The 13,723-nt window shown below is 56.5% G+C and overlaps 5 protein-coding genes across 5 annotated transcripts; 2 read left to right on the plus strand and 3 right to left on the minus strand.

Annotated features, from left to right (window-relative positions):
• Window positions 1-897, minus strand: ACO1O0_001117 (uncharacterized protein; the record flags this gene model as incomplete). Its single annotated transcript, XM_083190609.1, has 2 exons — window positions 1-658; window positions 722-897. 2 exons carry the CDS (start codon window positions 895-897, stop codon window positions 1-3), a joined length of 834 nt encoding a protein of 277 aa, XP_083054468.1.
• A 531-nt stretch (window positions 898-1,428) lies between these two features.
• Window positions 1,429-1,753, plus strand: ACO1O0_001118 (uncharacterized protein; the record flags this gene model as incomplete). The annotated part of the gene is made up of 2 exons (XM_083190610.1): window positions 1,429-1,555; window positions 1,614-1,753. The coding sequence occupies 2 exons, from the start codon at window positions 1,429-1,431 to the stop codon at window positions 1,751-1,753; spliced, it is 267 nt and encodes an 88-aa protein (XP_083054469.1).
• A 4,601-nt stretch (window positions 1,754-6,354) lies between these two features.
• On the plus strand, window positions 6,355-9,172 carry SCH9 (kinase-like domain-containing protein; the record flags this gene model as incomplete). The annotated part of the gene is made up of 2 exons (XM_083190611.1): window positions 6,355-7,655; window positions 7,720-9,172. The coding sequence occupies 2 exons, from the start codon at window positions 6,355-6,357 to the stop codon at window positions 9,170-9,172; spliced, it is 2,754 nt and encodes a 917-aa protein (XP_083054470.1).
• Window positions 9,173-10,525: 1,353 nt separating this feature from the next.
• On the minus strand, window positions 10,526-11,343 carry ATP14 (F1F0 ATP synthase subunit h; the record flags this gene model as incomplete). Its single annotated transcript, XM_083190612.1, has 3 exons — window positions 10,526-10,791; window positions 11,114-11,201; window positions 11,317-11,343. The coding sequence occupies 3 exons, from the start codon at window positions 11,341-11,343 to the stop codon at window positions 10,526-10,528; spliced, it is 381 nt and encodes a 126-aa protein (XP_083054471.1).
• Window positions 11,344-11,932: 589 nt separating this feature from the next.
• On the minus strand, window positions 11,933-13,328 carry ACO1O0_001121 (cytochrome and DOMON domain-containing protein; the record flags this gene model as incomplete). Its single annotated transcript, XM_083190613.1, has 3 exons — window positions 11,933-12,304; window positions 12,377-13,206; window positions 13,280-13,328. The coding sequence occupies 3 exons, from the start codon at window positions 13,326-13,328 to the stop codon at window positions 11,933-11,935; spliced, it is 1,251 nt and encodes a 416-aa protein (XP_083054472.1).
• Window positions 13,329-13,723: the final 395 nt, after the last annotated feature.

Consider the following 13,723-nt stretch of genomic DNA (forward strand, 5'->3'; position numbering starts at 1 on the left):
TCAACTTTCCTTTGCGCCACGTCGTGCAAAGCCGAAACCCCCTCTCCCACTCCCGTCCGGTCCTCTGGGTGATCTGATAGCCGGCTGCTCGTTTCGAGGCGTGGATATCCTCGCAGGGGCATCGTCGCCTCCTCGACCCTGTGAAGAAGATTCAGGCTTGGTAGAGTAGCCCGGATCGTAGAGCTCCCTTGACGGCGCCGCAGGAGCGTTGTTCTGCCGCCGCCCATCGAATTGCCGGGTGTCGTTGTTGTTCCTCTGCGCCCCGCCACCACCGCCGCGCCCACGACCACGACTTTTAGGCGTGTGCTGGCCATCTGACCTCGGCGGTGTAACAGTCCCCGAAGGCGAGGACGCGCCTGAAGAGGCCCCCGACTCGCCGAATATCTTTGCTCGGGCCTCCTCGTAGCGACGCTGCTTCTCCTCACGATCGCGGCGCTGCTTGGCGCGAATCTCCTCTGGCGTGGGTTGGGCATCCTGCTTAACCCCGCCATCGTCTTGGTCGTCGTCGGCCAGTGACATCTGCGACATGCCCGTCACAGGATCCCGTTTAGCGATCGTGGGTTTACGGCTCAGGACCTTAACCTGGGGCTTGAATGTGGTGGTGAGGGGTACGTTATTGCTGGCCTCGAGGAAGTGAAACGTCTCAGGGGAGGAATCGCTGTGCAAAAAACGTCAAAGTCAGCACACACATCTTCAAGAAGTGGGGGAGGGCGAAGCATACGCTGACTCCCATAGCTTGCGATTCGTCTCGAAGTGCCGGGCTTGACGTTCTGCCTTGGTACGCGGAGCCTCGGCTTCGAGTTCGGGGTTGCTGGGCTCGTTGGAGGTGGCCTTGTCGGCCTGTGTCTCCCAGTCGTCGTCGTCCCAGGCATCGGGAACGGGAGTCTTTTTCACCATGTCGGAAGGGCCACAAGAGGCCAAAGGAGCCACACTAGGTACTATTCAATAAGAGCATTCGACTGCGCGAGAACTTGTTCGTTCTTGGATACTTGAGCAGACTGCAGGTGACGGGATAGCGGAGGAGAAAGGGTCGCGTCGAGAAGATATGCGGATAGTAAGAACGTTCCAAGGTGGACAATTTGGGTCTGTCCGGTCCCGCAGGTCGGCAGGGTCAATACTTGACCATGACTTTAAGTTTTGGCTGCAATACGTTAGTTCACGGGGTACCATACAAGTTCCTACCCAGCATCTGCCCCACCAGTGTAGACGGGAGGCAGCTGGCCTGTTGAGCTCCTGTGTTTGATGGCACTGGCTCCATCTGCCATCTCCTAAGAATCTGTACCTGGAAGCCGCCTGCAAACATCCAACCTCTCTCACTGCTACAGCTGCACTATATACAGAAGTCTCACAAGGGACATCAACTTATTTCGCTCTCTTCTGTCTACATCGCTCACCACACATCTGTCTAACCCGACAACTTCAACCACCATGTCCGCCGCCCCTACTAGCTGGACCCCAGGCGACCCGGACAAGAGGCTCGGGTCCAATGCTAAGCGGTTCAAGGAGGATACCGAAGTCATAAGGGCGAGACTTGCTGACCAGAGCTTTGACATGAGTGGGAGCCGTCTTTCCATTGCCTGCCTTGATCACCGCCACTAATGTCGGTCTACCAGAGAAATACCGTGATCCGCTGCTACCGCGCGACACGGATCGGATTCCCACCCTCCCTCGGGGCGTGACGCCTGAGATGGAGAAGAAGTGGCTCACTGATATTGCAGCCGCAAAAAAGAAGCGCGAGCAAGCCGGTCAATAACGAACCCCCAAACAGGTCTAAGTCATGGTTACCAGGCAAAGTCGGGCAACCAGGGCGGCTAAGCTGTCAACTTGAGTTGAGAACGTTCATACGCTGGCCCTGACGTTCCTCATGCATCTGGAACAGGTCTTCTACGGCGTGTTGCGAGTAAGGGAGAGAAGAAGAGAATCAACTGCCCAGTGCACATCTCATCATCCATCATTAAGATGGTGAGAATATTAGTTAAGTACGAATTACGCTACCAATGACGAGAATAAGATTTTTTTCATCTTGCGCGGACGTAATATCCCTCCCTACCTGACAAACAAACGAGTGTATATAAATCCCAGCCCAAGAAGCGAGCGCGAGGTAAGAGCATGAGTCAGTAAGAGCACAACAATGATGGTAAATTATACTCCAAGGCCGTTGCGGTTAGCAATATCCGGCATAGATGATAGCTCATGTTGGCCATGTTGCACAAGCCACGCATTTTGGCTTGTGCGTTGTCGTAGCTACATATAGTTGGCCTGCCCAAGTAGCCTTGGTGGCGCATACGATTCTTTGGTGTATATTCGCCTGTACAGCCATGGTGTTTTGGCGGGTGTGACTACTGTCACTCAAAACTCAAGATGGATTGCCATTTTTCATATCAACACCATGACATTCGCAGATCATGTTTGTACGCCTCAGAGTCATGGAGCCATGTCACCATATGCAAGCCTCCTTCCTACCCATGTACGTTGTAGCAGCCCAATAGGCACTGTTCATCACAATGGGATTAGAAAGGAAAAAAGAAGCGAAGTTTGTCTTGAATCGTATGAATCAAGCCTCGTTTATGGGACGGGGCCATAGACAGCCCTCGTTTGCGATGGACCACACAAAGACCAGTCACCACAAGGACCATGGCCAAGTAGGCAGGCCGAGGATGAGGGTTGCTGGATGCGCTCGGGGACACCGAGATTTAAAAATTGAAGAGGCACCGATGGACGAAAGCTTGCGCTGCGCACCAACTTGCAACAGTTGTGCCATCCACGCGCCGTCACACCTTGTGGGCGCGGAGGCACCGAGTTGGGCGGCCAAGCTGCCCTGTGAGAGCATGTCATCGTGACATGATTGCTTCCGATAGCATGGGAAATAGCGTGCGATGGAAGTAACCACGGGAAGGACGTGGAAAGACGTGGCTTTTCCCGCTATTCCAATCTCTTCCATTCTTCTCCCCCCCCCCCTCCAGAAGAAAAAGAGCATTTGCCTCCGGGGCCGATTCCGCGCAGAGTTATGCAATTCGCAGGATGGTGAAGAGGTCTAAATGTTCAGTGATGTCCAGGTACGGAGTACTACGAAAGACATTCACATTCACAAACGTTACCCAACCCCGCAAAACAAGAACCCCCACTTGTGGACTCTTTTTACAGCTGGTCGCAAGGGTCCTCTGCTAATACTACATGGTACATTAGCATTATTAGATGCCATCTGGAACCCGAAACACAGGAGTAGATGCACTGTGACCAGCTCCGCTCGCTCTACGATATCTCATCTCGACATGGGACGCTCGCGTGCATGTGAATGGCTCATCCCAAGTCGTCAGAGCCCCCCGCAATGCCCCAGCAGACGTTGCAAGCCATCGCCCACCGTTGGCCAGAAGAAATGTATGCGTACGTACTCACGATGGCTTAGCTCCCACTTGTAACGTATTAGGCAAGGGAGGCCGGTAAATAAGGTTGGACGGCTCATGGATAGGAGATGCGCTTGGCGGTTTACGTACAATCATCGGGGCGCCAGGCAAAGTCATCGGCCATGACACGATTTGCGCACAGACGCCACACAGGACCGATCTTGGAAGTAAGGTAGGTTGGTAGGCAAGGTAGGCAGGGATACGACGACAGACACGGTCGAGCTGGGCCAGTTGGAGAAGGACTTAAGATTGTCGGGAGGCCCTCGATCCGGGACATAAATCGTGGAATTTGCTCCGACGAGTTGCGTGGATGCAAAGCTGCGTACGGGATCCCCGAACATTTCAGTTTGACATTTGACAATGGTCATGTTCTTGTGACTCTGGTGACGGGAGCTTGGCTTCAAGGTTGTTTGAGGCCCATCATGGATCCTGATCAGTCTAGTACTACCAGTGCTACGCGTGTTACTGCCTTACAGTGGGTGCAGCGCCACGCTGGGGCGTACCTGAGGCGGGCGCAGCTGTACCAGTACGATGGCAGTACTGCTGCTACTGAATACTACTGGGGGCGGGCGGCCTGGCAGCCGCCTGGGGGGTGCATCGGGCGACCTGCAGTGGCCCAGTGATGCAGTCAATGCAGTCAACCTCGATCTTGGGCCGTCCAGCGCCAGCGGCGCCACCGCTGCATCAGGGCCCCAAAATACTTTGACGCCTTCACCAAACACCGTCAGTCACTGGAAGCTGTTCCCCCTCATCGCCGCCGTCCGAGCCCCAACCACTGACTGCTTTCTTTCTTCCGCTTCCCTTCAACTCGTCTTCTTTCCCTCTTCGTCAGAGAGATATTATTGTCCCCGAGGACTCGTCCCTCCCATCCCACGAACGAACGAGACTGCCTGGTCCTGCACGCGACCACAACGACTATAAACGACCCCTCCCCTCCCCCGCTGGCGCCTCGCCAACGTGAACTTCCAACGCTTCGTCGTCTGGTCTCACCTGGACCTAACTGACACACGCCTGGCCGACTCCTTCCGGGCGCCCTGCGACGGATCTGGTTTGTCCAACCGTCCACTACACTACTCTGTCAGCTATTCGTTATTATGTCGGGCACGGAGCACTCCCATTCAAATTCCGGGGGATTCGACCTACTCCGAAGAGCTACACAAGCCATGATGTCAAAGTATGTTTGCTCTGTTTTCCTAGAGTTGATCGCCTGCGTTTTCTTTTTCGTGTTGTGTTTCTTTTTCTTTTTCTTTTTCTTTTTGCTTCCCCTTGCTCTCCTGGTCTCCTGTGCTCTTGTTTCATCATCACTTCGCTATGGCATGGCGCTGGAACGGCGCTGGAATGGAAGGGGCGCCCCAGCCAAAGTTGGGGGTTGGAGAGCTGGTATGTGGCGTCCTGGCGCCTCGGAGACTCAGACTCTCAGGCGGCGGCGACCTTCAATGCTGCCATGCCGAACCCTAGCTACATGGCACCCGAGACACGCATGGCCGGTTCCCGAGGGCAGGCATCAGCGATCATCATGATGATGCTAGCTGATGGTTGATGGCTGATGGGCCATGGCACGGCACGGGTGGCAACGCCTGCGAGCAGTGCGAGTTGCCCGTTCGATCGGAAAAGGATGCGGTTCTCGAACGAGTCAGCATCTTGATCTGGCTAGCCCGCTCCGACCGCAACGCCCAACACACTCGGCTACCAATATTATTACCGAGCGCGGGGAAGTCGCTGAGAGTCGCTGAGAGTCGCTGAGAGTCGCTGAGACGACTTGCTGTTGTTGCGCCTTCCGGCAACCGCGCACTCCGGCCATGGCACGCACGGGCTAAGATCATCAATCAGCTGCCGTCACCCGCTGGCGATGCCGACTCTGGGGACGACCAGGGCTAGTGAGCTGACCGGCTCTGACATGCCTGGTCTTCCCCATGCCATTAGCCCATTACATGCCATGAAATGCAACTCGTGCGGCGAATGGCACATGTCAGCCTCAGTCAGCCTGACTTCTGCCGCGTCGTCAATCATGCCATCAATCGGTCACCGGTCTTCCGGGCATCGAATCAATCGGACGAGGGGGTAAAACAGAGGACGCGCTTCTGGTCCCCATATCCCAGCTCATAACCTGACTCGCCAACTCGCCGCCGGTGTGATTGGGCCATGCCGCCACGGAGACCCTATGGAGATTGGAGCCGTCTTTTGCCCAGCCCTGCTGCTGCTGCTTCGGCTCAAGGGCCCGTCGTATCGGCTGCCTCGCCTCTTTGCCTCATTCGCCTTGTGCCGCCGAGCTTCGCCTCCGACCGGGCCATGCCTCACTGGCTCACAGTGCCTCGCACATAAACACACAACAGTGGTGCAGCGGTGATTCGGATTTCAGGACTTCCTCTTGTGGCCTCGAGCTGAGGCTCCACTCTCCCACATGGCGGCATGGCCGCGGTCGGTGGTGGACTGGTGGACTGGTCACTGGTGGCCTGGTGGCCCGTAAGGTGGCGGCCCTGGATCAAAAAATCCATGATCCATCCACCTTCCCTGTCTTCTATCGTCGCCGCCGCCGCCATCTGATGGTCGTCGTGGGCCTGACTGAGGCTGGACCCTCATCAATGTCCACCACCATCGGTCCATCACCACTCCCGCATCCGCTCTCGGAACACTCCCCCATCAGACGTCCATCAGTCACCCTGCTTTGTCATTCCGGCTCATGCAGCTTGCACCTGCTGCCCTGCTGCCCTGACACACCGGAGCTTCCGTGATTTTCTCGCCGTCGGGGGGCCCCTCTCCGCAGCAGAGCTATCGCGACTCTCCGAAGACTCGCCCTTGAAACCCCCCTCCCAATAACCACCATCCTTGGCAGCCGTCATGAGCTAGTGTTCCCACTCTTTCACCATTCTTCCCCGCGCCGCTCCCCTGGCTGCCCATGCCGCACAAGAGTCTTTTTGATCATCCTCGCTGTCTACTCGTTCCCTTGATCATGCCCGGTGTTGACCAACAATTCCTTAGGACCGCTACCACCGAGGAGGATGGCGGGGATCACATTGGCTACGAAACACCGAGATCTGGCGTAGCCACCCCCCAGCCCGACCTCCAGGACAAACGTCTACCTGGAATCATGAGTTATTTTGGGCAGGTTCGTCCAGATCCTCTTCCTCCTACCGAAATGTCCGAAATGCCCTCTGCCTCTGCCTGCTCTGCCCTGCAACCGCCGCCCGGCGCCGCCACGCCCCCGCGAGACGACCTGCGCAGGCGGTCTGTCTCGTCTGCCGATCGGCATTCGCAGCTCCCCGCCAACAGCATACCGTCTCGTAGCGGCTCGGCCTCTGGAGGCCCTGCCGACCCTGCTGCTGCTACCTCTACCACTGCACGCAGGGCGGCTCCTCCAGGTCGCCAGTCAAACTGCAGCCCGCAGAAAAGACAGAGCGCTTCCCATCCGTACCCAACACCGCCCACCTCACTCCCTTCCTCCTCCGGCGGCACTCCAGTGGACGAGCGCCAGAGCCCAGACTGGGCCCTTCGCCCTTTTACGGGTGCTGCCGCCTCAGGAGCCTCAATTGCCATGCCCCGCCCCTCGTCGTCGTACACAAAGACTGCCCGGGAGGCTCCTGAGAAGTCATCTCAAGGGACGCTGCTCGCTTCCCAGCCGAGCGCCCAAAGCTCCTCCCAGTCCTCAACATCAAGGCTCCCGCCCGACTCTGCTGCAGATCAAAACCAAAACATCTCCCAAACATCTCGCAGGTGGTACACGCTTGGTGGACTCAAGGAACTAACTCGTGGTGTCATCTTCAAGAGCGGTTCGTCGACTCCCACAAGAGCACTCTCTGCTGCCCACCCATCGCAAGCAGAAATCAAAAGCTCCGTCAGCAGCGCCAGTAACGATGGCGCCGAGAGGAGCGGGACTCAAACCCCGCGCGCCTCCTCCTCGTCGACCGGCGTCCAAGCCCCCGCACCGAAAGGCAAATTGACCATCAAGATACCTGAGGGGCGAGGGTTGAGGAAAAGCCGAGACCCATATGTCGTCGTCGTCTTCCAGCGAAGCGAGCTCATCTCGGGGGGCGCAAGGTCAATCGAGGAGGATGACAACCTCAGTGTGGCCCCCGTCGCTGCTGGCGGCATTCCCATCCAGCGGCAGGGCAGCGACTCCGGTCGCCCGCCCATGTCAATTCCCATGCGCAGCCGACAGAGTAGCAATACTAGCGTCACCGACCACAGCAGCATTCGGACTCGTTCGGCACGGACGTCGTCCGTGAATCCGAAATGGGATGCCGAGGCAGTATTGTAAGCCGACCCATTTGTTTTCGATCTCTGTCTCAAAGTTGTGCGGCCTAACCCTCTTGTTCAGCGATGTGGTCGAGTCGGACATGCTGGTCGATATCTCAGTATATAATCACACGGCGACGGGCGAGGAGTTCCTGGGCCACGTCGATTTTGAGGTGGCGAGGGAAACTGACGAGCCCGTCAAGGGATGGTTTACCCTGCAAGGTCATGCCGACACAATGGCTGAGAATGCGCCGACGGGAGAGATATATGTGGAGGCCATTTACCAACGATCCGAGAAGAAGCATTTCGGACCGAGCGACTTTGAAATCCTGAAGCTCATCGGCAAGGGCACGTTTGGCCAGGTGTACCAGGTCCGGAAGCGGGACACGAGGCGCATATATGCCATGAAGGTCCTGCAGAAGAAGGTCATTGTGCAGAAGAAAGAGGTGGCACACACGGTGGGCGAGCGGAACATTCTAGTACGGACAGCCATGGCGGACTCGCCCTTCATCGTTGGCCTGAAATTCTCGTTCCAGACGCCGTCCGAACTGTACCTGGTCACGGACTACATGTCTGGTGGCGAGCTGTTTTGGCACCTGCAGAAGGAGGGTCGGTTCAACGAGAAGCGGGCCAAGTTCTACATTGCGGAGTTGATACTGGCCATCCAGCATCTGCACAACAGCGACATTGTGTACCGTGATCTGAAACCCGAGAATATCCTCCTGGATGCCAACGGCCACATTGCCCTGTGCGACTTTGGCCTGTCCAAGGCCAACCTCACCAACAACGATACCACCAACACATTCTGTGGCACAACAGAGTACCTGGCCCCCGAGGTCCTGTTAGATGAGTCAGGATACACAAAGATGGTCGACTTTTGGTCGCTGGGTGTCCTAGTGTTCGAGATGTGCTGCGGTTGGAGCCCTTTTTACGCAGAGGACACACAGCAGATGTACAAGAACATTGCATTTGGCAAGGTGCGGTTCCCTCGGGATACCCTCTCCCAGGAGGGTCGGAATTTCGTCAAGGGGTTGCTGAACCGGAACCCGAAACACCGCCTGGGCGCGACAGACGATGCCGAAGAGCTCAAGCGGCATCCATTCTTTGCCGACATTGACTGGACGCTCCTCTCCAAGAAGCTCATCACGCCGCCGTTCAAGCCCAAATTGAAGTCGGAGACGGATGTGTCGTACTTTGACCCCGAGTTCACCACCGCATTGGACCAGAACGGCTCGCTCAACGAACGCGCCGCAGCACTGGCCAGAGGCTACGCGGCCAGTACCCCGCTGTCGCCGTCTGTGCAGGCAAACTTCCAGGGCTTCACCTTTGTTGACGAGAGTGCTCTGGATGACCACATGGGCGACCGGCCGAGGATGGATGACGAGGAGATGGATGATGCGCGAGCGAGTGACGACGACGATGACTGGGATAATCTGGACGACATTGATCCGAGGAAGGCTAATAGGATGAGCGGGATCATGAAGTCCAGCGCCCACGACGAGCAGATGGTTGGAGGAACCCACTTCGACGTGTAATGGCATAATGACTTTTTCCCCTGTTCCCACCAACATACAACTTTTCTGTAAAGTTCCGCGGCGTTGAATTACCACGGGTTGCCTTGCGTATCCTCACAGGGGACGAGAAGAAAAAGAAGAAGAAAAAGTTACTGTCGTCTCGATGGCATACGGTTTGCTTTATTACTTTACTACTACCCCTCGGGGCCCCTCTGCCGTATTCCACGACTTTGGGGATGAAAGGAGGGGACGCAAACAAATGATGGTGCTGCATGGAGGTTTGAACAGGTCTTGCATGTGTATGTACATAGGAGGGACCGGACTGGTTTCTACCCGGCGTTTTTTGGGTTGCGAGGGACGGTGGACTGGGTAAACTTGGGGACCTTGTGGCCAGGCTTGTCCCTGTCCTGTCTGTTGGGCTTAGTGTCAAGCCCCGGCGGCTCAGAAGCAAATACATAATATGATGTTCCCTTGCCAAGCGTGTTTGTCCTGCGGGCGTTGAAAGTCATCTGTGGGGTGTTGTTTGCCGTCCCGTTTTGCCAAGTCTTCAAGACATGAAAAAGATTGTCATAGCCGAGGAACTAGTCGCCCGTTAAAAGTACCAAGCAAGTATCGAAGGCTGGACGGTATAAACTTTACATGGCTTTTCACGTTGCACCGTCATATGCCATGTTACGCCCAAGTCATAGCACTTAGGCCTTGCCCTGTTGTACACTACTAAGGTACGTTGTTGTGCGTCTCGGGACGCCTAAGTTAGACTCAAGAGTCGTCTGCATAAGCAGTAGAGCGATGCTTAGCGTGTATATATCATACGTGGGGCTATCTACTGTGTTAGCTATTCCTCTATCACACTTGGAACCATGATTCATGCTCATATGAAGTCCCGAGAAGATGGAATATATGTTGACCTCAAGTCGTGATATACAGTTTGGTACGGTAACGGTGGTTGTTGTGGTCGTGAGCAATCACGAACAGCATGGAATCCGACATGACTCGGGCTACTGGACATAAAAGCTCTCTCTCTGTCTTTTGAGCCGTCATCATGCATCACTTTGACGAGCGGGGTACGCTCTCCATCTTCTTCATTGGTATTCGAATTCGCATTGAATTGGACTACACAGCAGCAGGCTGTTGGGAGGAAAAGTATACACAGGGATTCCCTACGAATCCCAACCCGCCACCTTCTTCTCCGCTCGTGGCTAGGCACCGCCTGCCAGGGTTGACGCCAACGAGCATCCGGAACTATTGCCACACCATTCCTCCGTCTTTCCAGCTCGCAGTGCTTGACAAAAGGGATGTTCCATCTTTCTCTTTATTCTATTACCGCCAAAGACACACAACCAAAAACATCAAAACGGGATGCTGATGCTTGCTTTAGTGGGCGGCGGCCTCGTTCTCCTCGGTCTCGAGCCAGTCGGGGAGCTGAGCGGGGTTGGCAGTGGCGGAGGCATCCTGGCCCTCGATGTCGACGGCCATGTTCTCGTACTCCTTGAGGCTGCCGGCGAGGTCGGTCTCCTCGGGGGACTGGGGGGCCTTGGGGGCGGAGAAGGTCTGGACCTGGCCCTCGGCGTCGGACTCCTTGATAGCGGGGGCCTTGTAGACCTTGAGCTCCTTGAGGTAGAGCTCCTGGACGAAGTCGGCTGCGAGACGGGGGAGAGACACGTTAGCATGGTGGCGTCATATCCAGGAGGCGGCAACGGCCGCAACGGTGAAAACAGGGCGGGAGGGGGGATGGCGGGATCGGTCGGGATTGAGTGTTGTCGACGGCGAGGCCTTTCTTCTTTGTCGGTCATGTCGCAGTTGCTGGCGTAGGCAGGCCCCAATGTCGAGGGCATTATGGGGTGGTTCGGTTTTGTTGTATGAAAACGGCATCGGTCGGGGAACCACGGGTCGTCGACACTCATCCGGCATCCAATCCATCGGCGGACCATCGAATTGAGGGGTCAAAAGAGCTCAGCTTACCTCTCCGGGAGACGGTAGGGGCGATGAAACCCCTCACCTGGACGGCAGCATTTCGTCGAGTGACGGCGGCGACGGCGGAGCGAGCGCGCTAATAAAGGGCGTCAGTTAACCGAGCGACGACGAGCGGGCGCAGCGACGGGAGAAAGGGGCGACGCGGGAAAGGAGCAGAGGCGATAGCAATTGGGTCGGAAGGGGCGGCTTACCGCAGCTCGAGACAGCTGGATGAGCATGTTGGGCGGCGAGGTGATGCTCAATTGGGGAACCCGGGGAGATGGGGGTGGTGCTGAGGGTTTTGGTGAAAATCGTGAGGTTCAAGGCCGGAGATGGTCGGCCGGCTAAGATTCGCGGGCGAGTTGCTGCCTCAGGTTCCACATTGCAGCTTCTGTCCCCCCGCTGGAATCTGAGCTGTGCACGTGACCCAGCACAGGTGGCAGTTCATAGTATCCGTACTCCGTAGTTGCTTTGCTTCACCCACGATCGCCATAGGTTCTTCGACATCTCGATCTCGATCTTTCATGCTACCAATTGTGCATGGTTCATTTTCATATCCCTACCAGTAAATTAACCAAAACAACATCGGCCAAGCAGGGCTAGGACACCCCTGTGCAGATTTGAGATCATCAAGACTCGTATTAGTTGAAAGATGTCGCTGCTGTGAATGGTATCTCCTGGTCGGTACGAAGTATCTAACATGAAAAGACTGAACAAGCCAAGTATTCATCCGCTCACGAAATCTCATCCTCATCCTCACTCGGTATTGGCCTCCAAAGCAAAGACCAACTTCCTGTATACGTCACGGATGAACCACTGGCCCCAACATCAGCCTGAGGCCTGCTGAGGAACCGGGCTGTTGTCAGCCGGGGAAGATGGCTGCTCCTTGGTCCTGACGCGCCTGCGCTTCACTTGCCCAAACACAACCGAGCCCAGGTAGGCCACGGCGACGACGCCGGCCACGACGGAATAGGCAATGACAAAGGCCCCGCTCGTGTTGCCCACCAGCTTGAGCCCAACCCCGCCGTTGATGATGCCTATGACGACGAGGATGCGCCCGTACCAGATGTGGATGTGGCTGATGATTCCACGTCCCTGGTACTTGGCGTAGTGACGGTGGTGCATGTACCCGAAGATGGGCTGCAGACCTAGCAGGGCCACGACAACCGTTCCAAGCCCGGTGTGGGCTTGATGGAAGAACTGGAACAAACATGGTCAGCGCGCCCGGATGGGCCTACATTTGGATAATACTCAAGAGTTGGCGGTACTCACGATGCCATCCCTGTGGGCATACACGTAGCCGCAGCCAAAGCCCGCCCACATGAGCAGGAAAGCGACCAACTGGGAGGCTGAGTGGATGAACCACTTTCCCAGCAGGGGCATCACCATCGCGCCTAGGGGGTACAGGACGACAAAGACAATCGCCATGATGACTCCGTGGGCGAGAACAAGGGTGTCGGTCTTATCTCCCTCCTCCTCGGTGACAGCGCTACCGCCCTCATCACCAGAGTTTCCAGAATCGCCAGAGTCGCCAGAGTCTTCCGAGTTGCCAGAGTCCTCCGAGTCACCACTGTCCTCGGATTTCACAAAGGGGTTGGCGTCGGAGGAGATGCCTGCTTGGGAAAAGTCGACGCTGAACATGACACGCGAGTCGTGGTACTCGATGGGCGCGCGGGGGTTGCTCGAGTCGATGGGCTCACCGGCCTTCCAGGCCGCAATCCAGTCGTTGTCGCCCTTCAAGTCGAGGCTCCCGCAGTCGGCGCAACGAACGTTGGCCACCATCCTGCCGTTGGTGACACCGGAGCCCTCGATGAGGTCGACGCCGGACACTTCAGACCACTCGGGCATCTTGTGGCCCTTGGCCTGCCGGGTGCTCAGGGTCACATTGCCGTCGCCGTCCTGGTACAAGAGGAAGATGTCGGCGCCGCTCATGCTGGAGCCAATGCCCAGGCCGACCCACGAGTAGCTGTCGGGGGCATCGAGCTGGAGGTAGACGTTTCCGGACCCGGAGCTGGCAGATTGCTCAGGGACACCCCATTGGAAACGAATGTCGTCAGACTCGCCCGTGCGGAAAGTAGCCTGGGCGGCCGTTGTAGTGGCATCTGTGAGTGAAGTATGTGCATGTCAGCAACAGTCCAGGTTTTGGGTACTTGGTTTTGAGAAACAGTTTCTTACAGAGACTGGCAGTAAGGCCAATGGCTGCTGCGCCTGGGATAGATCTCATGTCTACTATGGGAGCCTCCAACTGGGCTATTCAGGCCGTAATTATTTCGTGCTGGTATATGAATCACTGAGAAGCAAAAGCCAACGGCCTAGGAGCAAGCTTGGGCTGGAAGAGGGAAGCAGCTTTAAAGGAGATCGATCGTTTGGCTTGGTTCACGCCAACCTAATTTCTGTAGGGGTCGTATACGCAGCTCCTAGCGCAGCTCCAATCCCCAGTCGCCAGGGGACAACAATGTGCCCGAGTGGTTGGGCATGTCACGGCCGGGCGAGTGAATGCATCCGAGGCTGCTCACAATATTGCGGTGAATCCTGGTAACGGGGATGCAGGTGACTACTATGTACATGGATGCCAGGTGGGGGGGAACGTGTTTCGTCGCGGCTGCAAGGCGTCAGTCA

Source organism: Amphichorda felina, assembly GCF_050947745.1.
Source record: "Amphichorda felina strain 45539 chromosome Unknown scaffold_1, whole genome shotgun sequence".
Lineage (NCBI taxonomy): Eukaryota > Fungi > Ascomycota > Sordariomycetes > Hypocreales > Bionectriaceae > Amphichorda > Amphichorda felina.